This window comes from Gorilla gorilla, chromosome 15, assembly GCF_029281585.2.
Source record: "Gorilla gorilla gorilla isolate KB3781 chromosome 15, NHGRI_mGorGor1-v2.1_pri, whole genome shotgun sequence".
NCBI lineage: Eukaryota > Metazoa > Chordata > Mammalia > Primates > Hominidae > Gorilla > Gorilla gorilla.
The window spans coordinates 80101989-80122296 of NC_073239.2; the positions used below are offsets into that span (position 1 = coordinate 80101989).

A 20308-nucleotide genomic window follows, 5' to 3' on the forward strand; every position below is an offset into this window, starting at 1 on the left:
TCATTAAACAGCTAGTTTTAACTATTGCTACACATGTTTGAAATGGACATTTTTCAGAGTGCTTTTCTTTCACAGTAGTTCCATTGGAAATATCTGAGGAGTGAGAATGTTTTCAGTGGACATTGCCAACCACTTAACATCCAGAAAGCTAAACTTTGAATATCATAAACGTTTATTATAAGGTGCACTCTAAATCCAAAGATCCATGGCTCCCCTACAAATTCATTCCCTCTGTATTACTGGGCCCCTGCTATGTGTCTGGAACTAAGTCGTTTGCAGGCCGTCTTAAACCACATCCATCATTTCCAGTAAACTACCAGTTCCCAGACAGGTGTCTGTAGGTCAGGCCTCTGTCCAGAGCTGCAGAGTCACATGGGCCACAGCCTACTGTGCAGCTTCACTTAGATGTCTCACAGGCATCTTCACCTGTACCTGCCAAACTAAACTCTCATCTTCCCCTTCAAATCTGCATATCCTTCCATCTTCTATTTCAACAAATATTGAATCTTTTTAGTTGATGCAGGGAGAAACATGGGAGTCACCTTTGCATCCTCCATCTTCCTCTTATTCACATTCAATGAGTTGCCAAGTCCTACTGATCCTATCCTCTCTAAATACAGCATTTTTTTTTTTTTGAGATGGAGTCTCACTCTGTTGCCCAGGCTGGAGTGCAGTGGCACGATCTCGGCACACTGTAACCTCTGCCTCCTGAGTTCAAGCAATTCTCTTGCCTCAGCCTCCAAAGTAGCTGGGATTACAGGCGCCTGCCACCACGCTCGGCTAATTTTTGTATTTTTAGTAGAGACGTGGTTTCACCATGTTGGCCAGGCTGGTCTAGAACTCCTGACCTCAGGTGATCTGCCCACCTTGGCCTCCCAAAGTGCTGGGATTACAGGCGTGAGCCACCACACCAGGCCTTTTTTTGTTCTGTTTTGTTTTTGTTTTTGAGTCAGAGTCTTGCTCTGTCACCCAGGCTGGAGTGCAGTGGCATAATCATGGCTTATTGCAGCCTCAACCTCCTGGGCTCAAGTGATCCTCCCCTCTCAGCCTCCTGAGTAGCTGGGACTACAGGCATGCACCACCACACTTGGCTATTTTTTTTGTGTGTGTGATAGATATGGAGTCTCACTCTGTTGTCCAGGCTGGTCTCAAACCTCTGACCTCAAACGATCCTCCTGCCTTGGGCTCCCAAGCTGCTGGGATTACAGGCACAAGCCACCATGACCAGCCATAAATATATCTTTAATCCATCTATTTTTCTCATTTCCATCTAAGAGAGGAAAGTAAGCTTAGTGGTGAAAAATATGAATTCTGGAATCAGATTACTTGAATTGAAATCCAAGCTGCAATCTCCTAACTGTGTGACCTTGGACAAGCTACCATGCCTCACTGTGCATTAGTGTCTTCATCTGTAAAACTGGGCCCGTTAATGGTATCCGTATTATAGGATTCTTATTGTGAGTACTCAATAAGTGTTCAATATCACTGTCTCCTTTGCCACCACTCCAGTCCAACCATTATCTCTCAACTAGACCAGCCTTGTATTGATCTCTCTAATTCTGCATTTGTGCCTCTCTAACCTACATGACAACTAGAGGATCTTTACAAAACACTGCTGGAAGCATGCAGTTCCCCTGCTTAATGCCTTTCAGTGGCTTCCCTTTACCCTTGAATAAAATCCAAACTTTTTTTCAAATACCATATGTCCTTGCATGACCTAGCCTAGTGTTTCTCCAACTTTTGACAGCTGAAGACCACATGATGGGTATTCAGTTGACACAGTGCTACCAATTTCAGGTTAAAAAAAAAGAACCAAAGGCTTATCCTAATATGAAGTAATAAACTGTCACTTAAAAGTAAAAATGATAATGGTTATATATAAGAAGAATATTGTTTATAATTTTCACCAAGGCATCCAGCTCCACATAAACTTAGTTTAGTTTCCATCTATGCATAGACGGTTTATTTTCTTATATGTATTTCTAATAAACTGTAAAATCATAAATAACAATTATGGGCCATCAGCAATGACAATCTAGGGTGAATCTGTCAGAGAGTTCATAACTGAATTAAGCAGAGGACCCAAAAAGTATAGGTGATTTCTCACTGAAGATCACTTTCAAAGCTCTGTCAGATGCTAAGAAAGGAGTAAATCACACAAAACAGAAATGTTAGTGATTTGAACCCATTCCCAATCCAGTCTAACATTCAATCCTGGCAGCATTTCTTCTGGTTCTATGGTAGCATTTACATATGGTTTTCGACTAACCCGCAATAATGTATAATCAATTTGTCTGGGACCTAGCACATCATCATGTGCTAGGAAAACAAAACTCATAGCAACAGAGCCCTTTTCATTGTAGGGCAGTCTTTGCAAAATGATATGCTGTCATTTTACCTTCAACATTAAAAATCACCATACACCAACTTTCAAACAATCAATCAGGTTGTTTGAGATTCTGAGATGACTAAGATATACCACTTGAGCAAACCACTTAAAAATGTATTTCAATGATATAACACTGTCATCATCAGATCATCATGAAGAAATGTTGGCAGGGCGCAGTTGCTCACGCCTGTAATCCCAGCACTTTGGGAGGCCAAGGCAGGCGGATCACTTGAAGTCAGGAGTTCAAGACCACCCTAGATAACATGGTAAAACCCCATGTCTACTAAAAATACAAAAATTAGCCAGGCATGGTGGTGTGCACCTGTAATCCCAGCTATCGGGAGGCTGAGGCAGGAGAATCACTCGAACCCAGGAGGCAGAGGTTGCAGTGAGCCAAGATTGTCCCACTGCACTCCAGCCTGGGTGACAGAGTGAGTGAGACTCCATCTCAAAAAAAAAAAAAAAGGAAAATACGTTTAAATTATTTCCTCATTGCAAAAACTTGTATTTCTTATGTTTATGGTTTATTTCTTATCTCCTCCCCTAGAATGTAGGCTCCACAAAGGCATTGTGCTTTTTATCTGACTTGTTCACCACAACGTCATCAGCACCTAGTAGCTGCTCAGTGAATATCTGTTACAGAAATCAATAGATCTATGGTAAATGACTCTGGCCATGTTCCCAAACCTGTACCATAGATTTTAAAATCATACAAAAATTGATTAGTAACAATGGTTTTTATTGAAGATCAAGTGTGATATGGTCTTGAAGATTCAGACTTAGACTTGAATTCCTGCTCCATCACTTAACTTACTCACTTTGTGACTTTGAGCCTGAGCCTCCATTTCCATTTCAAAACGATGGAAATCATGACACCTACCTCTGTAATTATTGAAAGAATTGAATTTGATAAGTGTGAACAATTTCTCAGCACAATGACTAACACATAATAGTTGTTCATTAAATGTTAGTAAGCTCCATTTCCGTTTTCTCTTTCCTTTTTGATTACAGTCAGAGTTACTTCCTCTGTCTGACAAAGGCTGAGCAGGGCTGGCAAAGGATTTTATTTTGCATGTCAATCAGTATGTGTTCACTGCCTGGAACACTAGGCGAAGAAGAATTTGGCAGCCATGTCTAGATTCAGCAAATCAGCCCCATGATACCCACCCTGGCATTGGAGGGGAGAATGGCAGCACCTGAGCAGAATCTACCATCCTGGATTTATAGACTCACCCAACTGCCTCATAAAAGAACCCTCTACTCCTCAAAATACTCATTTGATTTTTCAAGCATAACCATGAGAGGAGCTCTGTTACACAAGCATCAATTATAGAATTATTTCACAGGTTAAGGAAGGTTTAAGGAAAGACGGTGGAAAATCTATATTTCTACAAAGGCTTGTCAAACCAATTGAGCTGTCACTTCATTTTATGAAGTCTGCTCCTTTCAGTATATGCAGGCCTGGGTTTAAGACCATGGAGGTTTAGCTAATCAGGCTTCACAAATCCTATGTCCTCAACAGGATTTTGAAAACCCACATTTACTAGAAGGAAGCTTCTCCCAGTGACATAAAGAAAATGTCAACATTTCTGTAAAAGATCTTCAGTCCAGAATAATTTAGGATTAAGCATTGTATTGATCCCAGTGGTGTAAAAAATACTAAGAATAAGTGCATGAGACAGATGTTAACTGAAGAAAAAAGTTTTAGAAATGGTTATAATTACTCTCCTAAGTATTCATCAAGTGGACTAGGGCCTGTAACTGTATCTCTTATGTCCTCATAGTGTAGAGAATGTGATAGCTTAATTTTTTAAGTATGTATTATGTCCAAAATATATTTCGGAGGAAGGAAGAGACTGAAAATGATACTTAGTTCTTTTCTTTTAGTTGTAACAAAGGCAGTTAACTTGTCTAATAATAAGCTTTTGTACCCAAAGTAGAAGGAAATACACATTTCCCATTTGCACCAAATTTACCTACCAAAAAATAAATATATCAATCAATAAATAAAAACAAAACAAAAGTTTAGTTGGCTTCTGTTCTATATTAAATCAAGAAATCTGTAGCTACAGATATAGTCATTATATCCAAGCAATGAAGTTTCACACTTACTCACAGTCCCAATACTGTTTTGATGACGCAAATGGTAGCCATGAAAATGGGGGAGAAGATATTAAGCAGTCATCCTTGATTAAGAAATAGTTGCAATCAGCTGCAGAGATGACACAGTAAGAAGTACATTGTGTTGTCAACACCTTCAGTAAGAACTAAGGCATGTCAATAGTAACCTAAAGTACAAAGTGGAAACTGATACAGCAAAAAACCTGCAGGAGACATGGATTGTAGAACATATCACTAAACACCACTATATGTTATGGTTCCTAAATAAACAGCCAAAGATTAAAACCAGAGGGTGAAAACTCAGCACAGAACCACCCATTGTTTGCGACCCACCATCTATTCTTAATATAGCCAAGTGATATGGTTTGGCTGTCTCCCAACCCAAGTCTCATCCTGAATTATAGTTCCCATAATCCCCACGTGTCATGGGAGGGGCCAGGTGGAAGGTAGTTGAATCATTGGGGTGGTTACTGTCATGCTATACCCATGATAGTAAGCGAGCTCTCACAAAATTTGATGGTTTTATAAGGGTCTTTCCCCCTTTTTTCAGGGTACTTCTTGTTGCCACCATGTGAAGAAAGATGTATTTGCTTTCCTTTCCACCATGATTGTAAGTTTCCTGAAGCCTCCCCAGCCATGCTGAACTGTGAGTCAATTAAACCTCTTTATAAATTACCCAGTCTTGGCTATGTCTTTATTAGCAGCATGAGAATGGACTAATACAGTAAATTGGTACCAGGTAGTGGGGTGCTGCTGTAAAGATATCTGAAAATGTGGAAGTGACTTTGGAACTGGGTAACAGGCAGAGGTTGGAACAGTTTGGAGGGCTCAGAAGAAGACAGGAAAATGTGGGAAAGTTTGGAATTTCCTAGAGATTTGTTGAATGGCTTTGACCAAAATGCTGATAGTGATATGGACAATGAAGTCCAGGCTGAGGTGGTCTCAGATGGAGATGAGAAACTTGTTGGGAACTGGAGTAAAGGTCACTCTTGCTATGCAAAGTAACTGTCAGCATTTTGCCCCTGCCCTAGAGATCCGGGAAACTTTAAACTTGAGAGAATGATTTCGGGTATCTGGTAAAAGAAATGTCTAAGCAGCAAAGCATTCAAGAGGTGACAGAGCACAAAAGTTTGGAAAATTTGCAGGCTGACAATGCCGTAGAAAAGAAAAACCCATTTTCTGGGAGAAATTCAAGCCAGCTGCAGAAATTTGCATAAGTAACGAGGAGCCAAAGACACCAAGACACCAAGACAACAGGGAAAATATCTCCAGGGCATGTCAAAGACTTTCATGGCAGCCCTTCCCAATACAGGCCTGGAGGCCTAGGAGGGAAAATGGTTTCATGGCCTGGGCCCAGGGCACCCCTTGCTGTGTGCAGCCTCGGGACTTGGTGCCCTGCATCACAGCCACTCTAGCTGTGGCTAAAAGGGGCCAATGTACAGCTCAGGCCATTGCTTCAGAGGGTGCAAGCCCCAAGCCTTGGCAGCTTCCAGGTGGTGTTGGCCTGTATGTGTGCAGAAGTCAAGAATTAAGGTTTGGGAACCTCCACCTAGATTTCAGCAGATGTATGGAAATACCTGGATGTCCAGGCATAAGTTTGCTGCAGGGGCAGAGCCCTTATGGAGAACCTCTGCTAGGGTGGTGCAGACAGGAAATGTGTGGTCAGAGCGCCCACACAGAGTCCCCACTGGGGCACTGCCTAGTGGAGCTTTAAGAAGAGGCCCACTGTCCTTCAGACCCCCGAATTGTAGACCCACTGACAGCTTGCACCATGAGCTTAGAGAAGCTGCAGACACTCAATGCCAGTCCATGAAAGCAGCCAGGAGTGAGGTTATAACCTGCAAAGTCACAGGGATGGAGCTGCCCAAGGCTGGTGGGAGCCCACATCCTGCATCAGCGTGACCTGGATGTGAGACATGGAATCAAAGGACATCACTTTCATGCTTTATGATTTGACTGTCCTGCTGGATTTCAGACTTGCATGGGGCCGGTAGCCCCTCTGTTTTGGCCAATTTCTCCCATTTGGAATGGGTATATTTACCCAATGCCTGTACCCCCATTGTATCTAGGAAGTAACTGACTTGCTTTTGATTTTACAGGCTCATAGGTGGAAGGGACTTGCCTTGTCTCAGATGAGACTTTGGACTTGGACTTTTGGGTTAATGCTGGAATGAGTTAAGATTTTGGGGGACTGTTGGGAAGGCATGATTATGTTTTGAAATGTGAGGATATGAGATTTGGGAGGGGCCAGGGGCAGAATGATATGGTTTGGTTGTGTCCCCATCCAAATCTTATCTCGAATTTTAGTTCCCATAATCCCCACGTGTCATGGGAAGGACCCAGTGGGAGGTAATTAAATCATGGGGGTGGTTACCTCCATGCTGTTCTTATGATAGTGAGTTCTCACAAGAACTTATGGTTTTTAAAGAGGCTTTTCCCCCTTTGCTCAGCAATTCTCCTTTCTGCTGCCATGTGAAGAAGGATGTGTTTGCTTCCCCTTCCACCATGATTGTAAGTATCCTGAGGCCTCCCCAGCCAGGCTGAACTGCGAGTCAATTAAATCTCTTTCCTCTATAAATGATCCAGTTTCAGGTATGTCTTTATTAACAGCATGAGAAGGGACCAATACACCAAGTAAATAATATGGATTCTATAGCCAGAGGGCCTGTGTGAATCCTGGCTCTGCCACTTCCTAGCTGTATGAATTTAATATCTCTGTGTCTTGGTTACCTCATCTGTAAAATGACACGTTAATTATACCTATCTCATAGAGTTTTGGTAAGGATTAAATATGTTAATATACGCTAACACATAGTACTAGAATGTTAGCCATTATTATCATGACCATCATTATCACTACTACTACTATTATTATTTTTCACTCTCCTCCTAACGTCAATATCTGGAGTCTCCTCTCTCACCCACATCCCTCATTTTTAGCATAGGGGAGATATGCTGATGGGTTTCAGTCAATCAGGCCCCACCTTGGGTGCCCTTTCTGTGGTTCAGTGGGCACTACAGGTGGGGCCTGATTGACTGAAACCCATCAACACATCTCCCCTAACCCAAGCAAGGCAGAGAGAAACCTAGCACTTGTGCAGGAAATGCAGAGATGCTCATTCTCCTCCTTACAGGGCTGGGTTGCTGAAGATGGGAAGCTTACCACCATTGTGTGAGGAGGGACTGGTATGCCAAAGGCCCACTTGTAGAGCTTGAGGATGGAGCCAACCCAGAAGTGAGAGCCAAGAAAAAATCCTAGTGGCAAAACTGAATCCTAGATCAGCCAAACCCAAAAGCCAGCTTCCCTGGAATGTTCATTTACAGGACAGTAAATCACTGCTATGGTCTGAATGTTATGTCTCCACAAAATTCATATGTTGTAACCTTATCACCAGTGCAACTGTATTAAGTGGTGGGGATGTTTGAAGGTGATTAAGTCATGAGAGCATCCCCGTGAAGTCATATCCTTATGAATGGGTTAAGTGCCCTTATAAAGATGTCTAAGGGAGCTTGTTCATTCCTTCTGCTGTGTGAAGGCATCGTCTAATAAAAACAGGCACTCAGCCAGGCATGGTGGCTCACACCTGTAATCCCAATACTTTGGGAGGCCAAGGCAGGTGAATCACCTGAGGTCAGGATTTTGAGACCAGCCTGGTCAGGATGGCGAAACCCCATCTCTACTAAAAAAATACAAAAATTAGCTGGGTGTAGTGGCACACGCCTGTAGTCCCAGCTACTAGGGAGGCTGAGGCCGAAGAATCACTTGAACCCGGGAGGTAGAGGTTGCAGTGAGCCAAGATGGCGCCATTGCACTCCACCCTGGGTGACAGAGCAAGACTCCATCTCAAAAAAAAAAAAAAAAAAAAAAAAACAGGCCCTCACCTACTTCTGTCCATGGCTACTGGGGTTATAAACATGGAAGAATTTAATTCCTTTCTTTCTTATGTCCTAGGGGTTTTCATAGATTTGTTTGAAGGTGTTTTTCATACCCACCCCCAGCCCCGACTGTTTCTTCCACTTATCCCATTGAGGGTTGGTCCCCAGATCTTTCCTCCCAGTGTCTCCCAGTTCACCTCACTCTGAATCTGCTGGCATCATGTTCTTGGATTTCCCAGCATCCAGGTGAGCAATGAATTTCTATTGTTTGTAAATCGCTCCATCTAAGGCATTTTGTTATAGCAGCCCAAGTGTACTACATCAATCTCTTTTAGCTTAAGCTATTTGGGGTCCCATTTTGTTCCTTAAATCTATTATGTATTCATAACTATGTTTTATGAGATGTGGGATTATTATATTTTTAATTTAAAAGACAAAAAGTCATTATTTGATACAGATCTCTCAAAAGTCTACACAAGTGAGGGCTTAAGTGACTTGGATCTAGGTCTTAATCATGTAAATATAAAATAGTAGATTTGAAGAGAAAATCAATTCAAATTATAATCACATGTGCCCAGAACATTCCTCCAGCCTTTCATAGTTTTGATAAGCAAACATCGAGTTGTTAAGCAAATCATCTCTATATGCATTGTGTCAAATAGCACATGACCAAACACAGTTCCCAGGACTTCTCCATTCTTCTTTCATGTATCAGTCAGGACTCTTTCAAGTGCACATAATGAATATCTAACCTAAATGAATTTAAACCAAAAAAGGAATGAATTGCCTCATTCAAAAGGGAAATCCAAGTCCCAGGGCTCAAATTGTGTGATCAGGTATCTTTTTTCTCTGTCTTTCAGCTGTTTTTCTGTGGTGTAGCAGTAAGCATGAGCTCTAGCAGTAGGCTGCCAGATTTCGAATCCTGGGTCCAGAACTTGTTAGCTGTTTTACACTAACCTTATCAATTGACTTCACTTTGCTTTCAGTTTTTTTAATTATAAAAATGAGAATAATAATAATGTTTACAACCTACGTTTTGGAGAAAATGAGTTCAAAAATATAAACTCTTTTATTATCATCATTATCAGCATCAGGCAATCTCTTTCTACCTGGTGGCAAAGATGGCCCCGACAACAGTTTATGTGATCGTTAGTGAGAGGAATTCCAGGGGGCAAGAGCACCTCTTTCCAGAGAGCTTCAGGAAGAGCTCCGGCAACAATTCGCATTTGCCAAACCTGAATTACATGTCCACCCCTGGATCAGAGAGTGGGGTCAGCCCCCGCTGAGCAATTTGGACTAAAGGTAGAAGAGAGGGGTTCCTCAAAGGGAAATTGGAGTGCTACCACCAAAAAAGGAAAGAGATCATAGGCACAAACAACTACGTTCACTACAGAGCCAACTACACCCTGATTAGTAAAATGGTAAATAATAGTTGTTGCTGTTTTACACAGTGAACAATAGTATTCATGAGAAGGACACAGCCTGTAAGCCATGTTTTAAGAAAATTTTCTTTATTATTTGGGAAGTTAGATTTGATAATTGTAGAAGTCCTCTCCAGATTCAATGAAATTAAGGTTTAGAAAGATCTTGAGACATAATAAAAAAAAGAGAAAATACAACAGAAATAAGCCTTTGGGTATCTACAGAGTGGGCAGGTATTACCGTGACGGCTCCTCATTCAAGATAACAAACAAACGGCAGTACTCGACCTTTGCTGTCATTGGAATTAGCCATGAATGCTTTATGGATATGGATAGCTTTGAAGGAAGGATCATCTTCCCCTTGATATGGAAGGGTGACCTAAAGACTGGATCCGAGGGCATATGTGAAATTTACAAAGGCCAAATCATTTTAACCATATTGCCTATTTTCCCATTAAAGTCAGTAAAAATGATATTTTATCATATAAAATTAAAGTGAAAAGAAGTTACCTTTCCACTTCCAGAGTAGAAAAAAGAGATACACATTTCATGAAATCAGTTATAATTTTTCAAATTTTCTGAAAAGTGAGGAAAGATACAAAATAATCTCCATATATAATATGGTCAAAACCAATAGAAGCAAATTAAAAGTCACTATTTAACCCTGTTGAAGTGCCACAGTGCTTTTTGTAAATCAGTACAGTCATGAAGTGGAAAACAATAAAAGGAGATTTCATAAAATGTGTGCCTGGAAAATAAACGCTTTGCAAGAATTTTGCATGTTAATAATAAGGTAGGAGTCTTTTCTGGGACACTTAACCTGAAGGCCATGTGTGGCTCCATCCACCTTCTGTCCATGGCTACTGGGAGAACTTAATTCCCTTTTTGCTTTTGTCCTGGGGGTTTTCATAGATTTGTTTGAAGGTGTTTTTCACCACCCCCCTCCTCCCCGGCCAAAGACTGTTTCTTCCACTTACCCCATTGAGGGTTGGTCCCTAAATCTTTCCTCCCAGTCTCTATCAAATCTGAGATTTGAGCTGTGGTCTCATTCAAGCCCTAGTAGCTTTCATGACTCTCTTTTTTCTGATACAGATGATTTCTAGATACAAAGTAATAAGCAAATGAAATGTTAATGAAATCTGAGCAGACATATTCAGTCCACAGAGTAGAATTACATTTCTTTCCACATTTAGAGCTTCACCAACAAGGGGTTGGTCAGCAACCAGCAGGCTCTCAGGGAAACTTGTATTTGTGTAATCCAGTCCAGTAACCAAAATGCCTCCTTGAATACAACAGAGCACAATGTCCCCAGCTACTGTTGAGGGGCCTTCAAGTCCTCCATCTATATATTAATTTTTATGACATTGATGCTACCAGAGCATCATAAGTAGAAGGCACATTTTTAGTTGTTTTCTTAGTAGAAGTGGAAAATTTCTACCAATCTGTCTTACTCTCCCAAGAGATCCTTCATACAAAAAAGGAAAAGAGGTTGTGACTTGGCCCCAGTCCACGGAAGTTCAGCCTGTAGCACAGACATGATGCTTGCCCACCCAGACGATGACCAACCCTATGACTTTAGCCTTTTTGGACCCATATCACTAACTAGAGGAAGTCATCACCAAAGATCTTTGTCTGACTATAAGATGGCTATTTCTGCAAGCTATTCCCTGCTCTGTGGCCTTGGTGGAGTAACAACCCAGACTACCTCAACACTAAACTCTTCTCCCTTCTAAAGCACACCCCTCCAATCGGAAGAACAGGAATCAATAGGAAAGTTCCTTCTAAACTGTTACCTAGCTTCAGATTTTCTGCATTAACGGAACTTAAAAGTCTCTAATTTCCTGGTTCCCATAGAAAGAGACAAAAAAGGTCAGATAAACGACAGGACTCTCTTCCTCAGAGACAGGGCTTTGTATTCAGAGTTAAGGGATGCAATAATGAAATGCAGAAAAAAACACACACACACATTTATTGTTAGTGGCCAAATCAGCCTCTTCTTTCCTAGGAAGGAAAAAGATGTCCCATCTGCCTGTGGCTTGCAAGTCATCTACATCTCTCAGAATTAAGAGATTTGGGGGAAAAAACAGAAGTCTTCCAAGTAAGAAAAAGAAAGCCATTTCTGGAATTATAAAAAGATCATGTCCAAGAAAATGTAGCTGATGTGATATGATGTGATGTGATGTGATGTGATATGATGTGTGATATATGGCATGATATGACATGGACAATAGCCAGAGGCTGGGTGCAGGTGGCCTCACAGAAGAAAAATGCAGACACATGAGCATCCCTGACAGCAACGACTCACTCCCCTTGGGGAGGGGTGGTTCCAGTCCAGACTAGTCCTAGGATGGCCTGTCCAGTTTTAGCAGTGCCCCTACTGATCTTGAGGTTTAAGTCAGTGGGAGATTTAGGTCAGAACCCCTAGAACTACATAGCCCCTCCTGATTCATAACCATCACCAGTAAAGGCCAGACTCTCACATTAGTCCCAGAAAGGGCTTTCTCTGGAGTGGAAACTCATGACGAGGCAGGGCATTCTGGAATTATCAGAATCACAGCACATCTCATGTTCCTAAGACTGAAGTCAAAACAATAACCTCCACAGACGCTAATCCAGAATCAGAGTATCTGATCTCATTGCATTACTTCCCTATGTAACTTCTAGCTTCAAGCACATAAAAAAAAAAAAAGAGGGGAGTGAAGACTTGGCTCTCTTATTAAGGTCATAATAAAACTGAAAGCAATAAGAACAGTCAGAATTTTACACAAAAATGCCCTGTTGGCATTTGGGGAAATTTGTGTGAAGCCAAAGCTCAGAGGACAAGAAAAAGCTAAGGAATTAAGGTCTCTTGGAAAAAGCAGAAAATATCACCCAAAAAGATTTCACCACATTCTGGTAAGTTTGTGTAAACTTGGTGCTTGAGGTAAACCAAATAATTAATGGCTACACAACCACCACTCAATCATTTTCATGGCCCAAGATCCAAATGCACAGGCATCTGGTAAAGAATATTTTAGCAAATGGTCTTCATGCCACTTCTAAATGCATACCTGTCAACCTTTGGAATTGACGGACATTCTTGACCATGCTACCTGGGCAAGCAGTCAGAATTCTGTGGACTCGTGGACCTATAAAAACAATGATGAGTTGTCTTTCTTTTTTTTCAAGATTCTGTTATTCTGGTTCAGATCCATTTTTTAATATTTAAAAAGATTTAGTTTCACATGGACAACATGATCCACATAATCACCAGGCTGAGATGTTAAGAATTTTAACTTTTTTGCCACTTTTAATAGGATGTCTCAAAATCTTTTCTCCATAAATATTCATTTTGGTGTGGGGGTAGTAAACAGTGATAAACCATGTTTGTTTTGAGAAATATAGCCAACATTCTCAATGGTCATAACCCATCTTTGCATGTAACCCAATCTGGCAGATGTACCAATCCTTTCAGTTAGAGGTAAAGGATCTATAACTAGATACTTCAAGTCTCCCAGATGTCTTAATTCACAGTTCACATAGAAATCAGAATGGATTTAAATGTCTGTATCTGATGGCATAAGATTTAGGCTATACATAGATATAGCAAAATTTCACCTCAATCCAATTTCTCAATTTTTTCCTAGACCAAGTACTCACTGGGCTGGGGCATGTTGTAGTGTTGGGATAAAAGCTTTTAGTTGACCAGGGTAGGCGGGCATGTTTTATAACTCCGTGAATGGAGTACCATGCCGCATTCACTGCCCAATCTCAGGGACAAAGTCAAAGGAAGAACCTTCTCAACGTTCTGCCAAATACATATCATCATTGTGCTCATTAGGCTCAGCGTGATTGTGCTCATCTTCAGGATAAAGTCTTGTCAGTGCCAATCACTCTTTTATCTGCACAGATTTGTTTGGCTGCCACCTTCATACTCAAGCCTCTTTTCTAGAAGCAAAATATAAGTTTTCACATAGTAATTTTGTTATCACATATTCTAGGTGTTCAAGGTAGGCTAAATGAGAATAAAATTATATAAATCACATGAAGTCGTAGGTGTCTTCAAATGCTTCAGAATGGCACTAAACATAAACAATTCAACTTCCATAATGCAAATAAAACCTCAGCTAAATGATCTGTGGTTGCCACACAGGCTGTTCACCAATATTTGGTCCTCTCCTTTCTGATACATGGTAGGATTATACTTCTGACCCCCCTGTTGAACCCAGCATGTCATTTGCTTTGACCAACAAATATGAGCACAAGTGTCACTTCCAGGAGGAAGCCTTAAGAGTCAATAGGATGTCTCAAAATTTTTTCTCCATAAATATTCAATTTGGCACGGGGGTAGTACCTCTTTGTCATATTCATTTCTTCCTCTACCATGATGATCATCAGTATTCTCAATATGACTGCTCTATCAGCCTAGATCCCTGAATAAGGATGATAACAATATACAATACAGATACAATGTGAGCAATAAATATATATATATACTCATTTAGCTTCAGGGATTGTTTCTTACTGCAACAGAACCTGACTGATACACCATAACTTGACTGAAACACCATCCCTTTATAGGAAAGAAAGGCTTGGACACTAAGCACTGTGATAAATGTTACTATAATCCAAAACAGAAGAAACTAGAGACTATACCTATTATATGGCAGCATATAGATGATATGTGGGTATATCTATTACAGACTTTTCTCCCATCTCACCCCTCATCAAAAAAAAAAAAAATTCTGAAACATTTGGATAATCTGAGTTCTTCAATATCAATGTTCAAAAAATGAAAGTGAAAAAAACAGAGTTCCGTCATTTTGACCCATTTGTCAAAAATCATTTGCAGAGTTCCACTTCTTTTCTAAGACCAAGCACATTAATCAAATACAGAGCTTCAAAGGGACTTCATTTTGAGTGACCAAACAGACAAATAGATTAGCTGCCCATGGCTCCTTTGTAATTGAAGAGGACCCGTCTGACCCAAGGGGAGAAGACTAAATCAAAAAGCAAAACATCCAAGTAAAAACAGCATCGAGGGCCTTAAACAAACCAAAAAGCCATCCTATACCCTCTCCTGTCCAAGGGTGTTAAGTATGAGCCAAGCACATGTGTGTTTATCTACTAATAAGAGAATGCAAACATCCCACATGTGATTGATTTCTTATGTGCTACCATCATAAAAAAAAGTTTGTGTCTGGAATACATATTCCAGACATGTGGCAGTTTATAAACCTGATCATACATATTATACCTACAACTTACAAAACTTTTTCTTTTTGAAATGATGTGACTCTGGAAGGTTTTCTTCTTTATTTCTGGGAAGAATCGCTTAAAGTTTCTCATTTAAGTAAAGAACTGCTCGTTTTTAGTTTGCAGAGCTTTTAACTAGTGACTCAGTGAAGAGTGATGTCATATGTTATCCCAGGACTGCTGGTGTGGTTCTCTCTGCTCGCTCTAACCATTCCGCCTGTTTCTGTGGCAGGCAGTAATCCCTGGTTTCCATCCTCTAGTCAGCTTCTTCCCAGCCAGCCACAAGCGAACAGCCTCACAAGCAGCGGATGAAACAGGAAGTCTGACAGCTTGAGTCTGCAGTGGGACCCCTAGTGTTTTCCCACTCCATGTCCTGGCATCGTTCCCCAGAAGTACAAACACACACACACAGAGCTCCCATTGTTGCAGCCTTCCTCAGCCCACTGATCCTAATATGGAATGCAGCAGGAAACCCATGATTTCCTGACACTCGGCAAGCTGGAGGAAGCAAGGGGAAAAAACTCCATTAAAAAGCCCAGCTTTCCTCCATGTTAGATGTGACTTGGAAAATGAGAAAGATTTAGCAAAATTCCACCGTGTCTTTTGCCAGGCTAGAGACAGGGAGAGCAGAGTAAAACCCTCAGGCTGCTGAAATTTCTAGGCTGTTAGGAAGCCCCTCGAATTCTGTGAAAATGAGGGTTTCTTAACTCACACTGAGAGCGGAAAGGGGCAGACCCTTTTCATAACTCCCTCAAGTGTGTGTTACCTTTCTTTACCAGCATGGTAAGCAACAGGACATATCCCAGCCTCGGACATGTCTGTATGATCCAAGGTGCCCAAAGTCAGACAGAGTAAACTCAAGCCTGGCACAGGCTTTCTGCCGCTTCATGTGCTTTGGAAAAAGCAGGAGAAGCAATAGCAGCAGGAGTCCCCAGCAGCTGGAGCCGCAAGAATGAACTGCAAAGAGGGAACGGACAGCAGCTGCGGCTGCAGGGGCAACGACGAGAAGAAGATGTTGAAGTGCGTGGTGGTGGGGGACGGTGCCGTGGGGAAAACCTGCCTGCTGATGAGCTACGCCAACGACGCCTTCCCAGAGGAATACGTGCCCACTGTGTTTGACCACTATGCAGGTAAGAAAAAGTGGGAAACTCTGCATCCAGACAAACGATGCAGGGGGCGAGACCTTAAGTTCAGAGGGGCCTGGCTCATTTCTAATGTCAGTATTGGGTGCGGGCCTGGCAGTAACCAGGGAGCTTAGCGTAGCATACAACCCAGGACTTGACTGTTGGTAGAACAATTTGTGCATCAATGTGTATGGTAACACTTTTCCCCCTTAAAACGAATGGTAACGCCAGGAAAATACTCTGACGTGCCCTCTAGATTTGGGGGCCAGAGCTTTTACTCAACATTTGCCTCAACATTCATTAAAGTTTTACTGTGAACATTTTTAAATGCAGTGGAATTGCATCACAATTCTTTTCTGCCAAAAAAAAGAATCACCACTAGACACAAATGGTGAAAGGATTGTTCTTGCCGCTCTTTGCGTATTCACCTCATGCCATTTATAAATGAAAATGCTAAGATTAATAAAACACTCATTTTTTCTATAACAATTGGTGCTATAATACTATAGTTTTGTTTTCCTGGGGTTGTAGATTGGGGGAGAGTTTTTAAAAGGTTTTAAATATCTATTAGGCAATCTGTATCTTAAAAGAAAAATGTTTAATTAACATGTTTTTAAAAGGAAAAATACAAATAAAATCTGAATCACTTTAAAGTATGTCCTGAAAGGACAAAATGCACATAAAATATTTTAAAGCATTGCAGTTAAGACATTGTAGTCACAACTTACAGGGGACCTTTCATTTTGTGAGTGTTATAAAGTTTGTAGGTGTACTTGTCTGGGAGATAGCATTATCTAAATTTTTCCATTTTGATTCTTTCTTTTTCTGTTAATTTCCAAAACAAATTTTATTACGTTTATCAAAAGCAAGTTAATGAAATTCTTCAAGCTTATAGTAGCCTACATTCTATAACTTTTTTATCATAGTGATCTTTATCAGAGATCTGAGACCTTGTGAATGGAAAATTTCTCCTCCTTCATTTTGGCTTTGGGTCAGGTTCAACAAAGGGGAAATGGCCCACAGGAAACCAGCATGAGTGTCTGCTTGGCAATGTGGCCATTTGAAATCCTCCTTCTATAGAAAGTAGCTTCTTTTCCAGAACTAAGCCATCACCTAAGTCACTGCTTCCCCCTACACTTACATGATGTATGAAAATGTTACACAGCAGACAGGGAGAGAACCACAGTGAATACAGTATCCATTTCCCAGCAGGTTTTTCTATATTTGTAGAAATTAAGAGCAAATTTTAATGCTGGCTCACTTAAGCCTTTCTGAAAATATAATGACTATGCCCAGAGAAGAACATTTTAATGAGAACAGAATAAAGAGAAGAACAGGTTGACTTTCATCTTGAGAAAAAAACTAATTATAAAATTTGGGGGTCTGTGCCTTGAGAAAGTTCCTCAGATTCTTCTCCTGAAACCATCTTAGCAAAAGTTATTTACTCTATACCTTCTTTCTGCCAAGAAAGGGAAAGTGGCTACCTTATTTCAAAAACTTTTAAATCAAAGATGGAACTGAAAATCTAAAGGGAGAGGCTTCAAATGCCTATGAAAATTACGTATCCAAATCCCCATGTATTCAGGAAGCCAGTTACAGTATGGTATCAGGAAAAAAGAGAATCAAGTCAGCCTATAAAAAATCTACACTAGAAATCAAACAAAGGCTGAACCACAACTAGATTCCACTAGGCTCCAATAATTTTATGTTTTAATAATGTACATACTTACTATTGTTGAGCATTAAAGCATCTTAAAGATTTTGGCTAGTCTATTATTTTAGCTCCCAAGAAATCACAGCCACTATACTCAGAGAAATACTTTGCACATAGTAAGCATTCCTAAACATGGTTACTTTGATGTACACTTTGTACCTCTTTAAGTATATAATCATCTCATGTGGTTTCAGTAAGGTTAAAAAGAGAATGGAGACATGAGCCACATACATCTAGGACTGTAACGAAGTGGTCATTTCTTTTCTTTTTTTTTTTTTTTTTTTTGAGACAGAGTCTTGCTCTGTCGCCTAGGCTGGAGTGCAGTGGCATGATCTCGGCTCACTGCAACTTCCACCTCCTGGGTTCAAGCGATTCTCCTGCCTCAGCCTCCTGAGTAGCTAGGACTACAGGTGCACGCAACCATGCCTGGCTAATTTTTGTATTTTTAGTAGAGACAGGGTTTCACCATGCTGCCCAGGCTGGTCTTGAACTCCTTACCTCGGGTTCTGCCTGCCTCAGCCTCCTAACGTGCTGGGATTACAGGCGTGAGCCACTGCGCCCAACCAGAAGTGGTCATTTCTATAAGCAGAGGGATCTTCTCCACCACAAAGACTTGAGTTCCTTTCACCACCACTCTCCTGGTATATGATCTGGTTGAACATAAATCCTTAGGCAGGCATGTGAGAATCTACAATCAATTGTAAAAAACTAAATGCCCTCTTCTCCATTTGGATCCAGTATCTAATTCCTGGGTCCTACTGGCCTACTTTAAAATGACAACCTGCAGTTGAGTGCTGAGACTTTAGAAGCTATAGTTTAAGTCATAGAGAGCCTATCCATTGAAGACTTTTTACTAATAACTGCCCAACCCAGAAAAGTAGAGATAAAATAGTAAGGATGGAAATACAACCTACTGTGCAAGATGGTGATCTCTGAAGTCAGATAGCCCGGTTCTAATACTGGCTCTGTCATTTACTTTGTGGCCTTGAGCAAGTTACTTAACCTCTCTGTGCCTCAGTTATCACAAATGAGAAACAGGGACAATTAAGGTATTAGAATTGTGTGTGAGAACAAAGTGATTAACATATGTAAAGTTCTTAGAACAGTGCCTCATGTGTGATAAGAGTTAGGTACATGGTAGCTATTAAGAATACAGTCTCGATACTTGCATACAGCCAGGAAAAGGAATGAAAATGTAATTAAAAGATAAAGACTACAAGAAGGAAAAATGTAATTATAAGAGTATCCTTTAGAAGAGTAAGGTAGGATGGAGTGTATGTATTTTCTTCATAAAATAGTTACCATGTTTATTGATAATTAACAATATGTCTATATGAGGTAATAGTAATGGGATATTAAATTGGGAGGGGAAATATCAGTCTTGCATGAGTAAAAACTACGCAAAATTATTTTGAATGAGTTTATTTTTGCAGGAAAAATCAACAACCAGCTACAAAAAACAATTTTTAAAGTTCTACAAATTCTGATGTATCCCTACCTCCTACCTACCAAAATCCAAAAGCACATCTGCTCCATGTAGCTTTCCTTGACTCCCCAAGAATAATTCCCTGTTCCATCTCCAATCCAGTTTCACAAATTTGTTTACATCTCTAGGATCTTCCACTATTGTATAACAATTTATATGCTTCCTTATTTTCCCATCTCTGCTGTGCTGGGAACCCCTTAAGGGAAAGGAGCTGTGTCTTTCACATCCTGTGAAATCCAACAGTCAATTCTAGGTCCTCCTCTTGATCTCCTGGAAGCTTTTTTTATGGTTCATTATCCTCCTTCCTAAAACATTTTCTTGGCTTGGTTTCTGGGATGCCACATTCTCCTGGTTTTGTTTCCACTCAACAGCAAATCTTTCTCCATCTCCAATGCCACCTCCCCTCTCTCTTCCCCACCACCAAATGTTCGGAAACACTGAAACCTCAGTGTTCAGTCCCTGGGTCCTCTTCTTTATTTACACTTAGGGTATGCTTGATTGTATCTAGTTTTGTAAATTTAAACATCATTCATATCCTGATAACGCCAAAACTTGTAGCTCTATCATCAAAACCCTCTGAGACTCAGATTCATATATCCGACTATTTGAATATCTAATAGGCATCTCATTCTTAACCTGTCCAAACTGAATTTTTTAACTTCCCCAATCTACTCTCCCCCTAGGCTTCCCCATGTAAGTACATGACCACTCTTTTCCACCCAGTTTCTGAAAACAAAAACTTTGGTATTGACTCCTTTCTTCCTTTGACAACATTCCCCCCCTTTCCATTTAAACCATTAGTTATCATCCCTTCTTCCTACCAATCAGCTCAACGTTCAAAATACATCCCAAACCTGATCACTTATCACCGTCTTCATTGCCTTCATTCTTGTCCAAGCCACCATCATCTCTCATCCAAACTACTATAATCAGTTCCCAATT

At 40.6% G+C, this 20308-nt stretch overlaps 1 protein-coding gene across 4 annotated transcripts in view; it reads left to right on the plus strand.

Annotated features, from left to right (window-relative positions):
• Positions 1 to 15248: 15248 nt before the first annotated feature.
• RHOJ (ras homolog family member J) overlaps positions 15249 to 20308 on the plus strand; it is an 89016-nt gene continuing 83956 nt past the window's right edge. For 2 of the 4 annotated variants that reach the window (XR_010130768.1, XM_063697884.1), the window contains exon 1: positions 15473 to 16172. Coding sequence is in view for 3 of the 4 variants with exons in the window: in XM_063697884.1 (XP_063553954.1) it covers positions 15995 to 16172 (178 nt within the window). In the remaining variant the exon portion in view is untranslated. Of the gene's footprint in view, positions 16173 to 20308 lie in introns of all 4 variants that reach the window. The other 2 variants (XM_004055275.5, XM_063697885.1) reach the window with 2 other exon arrangements.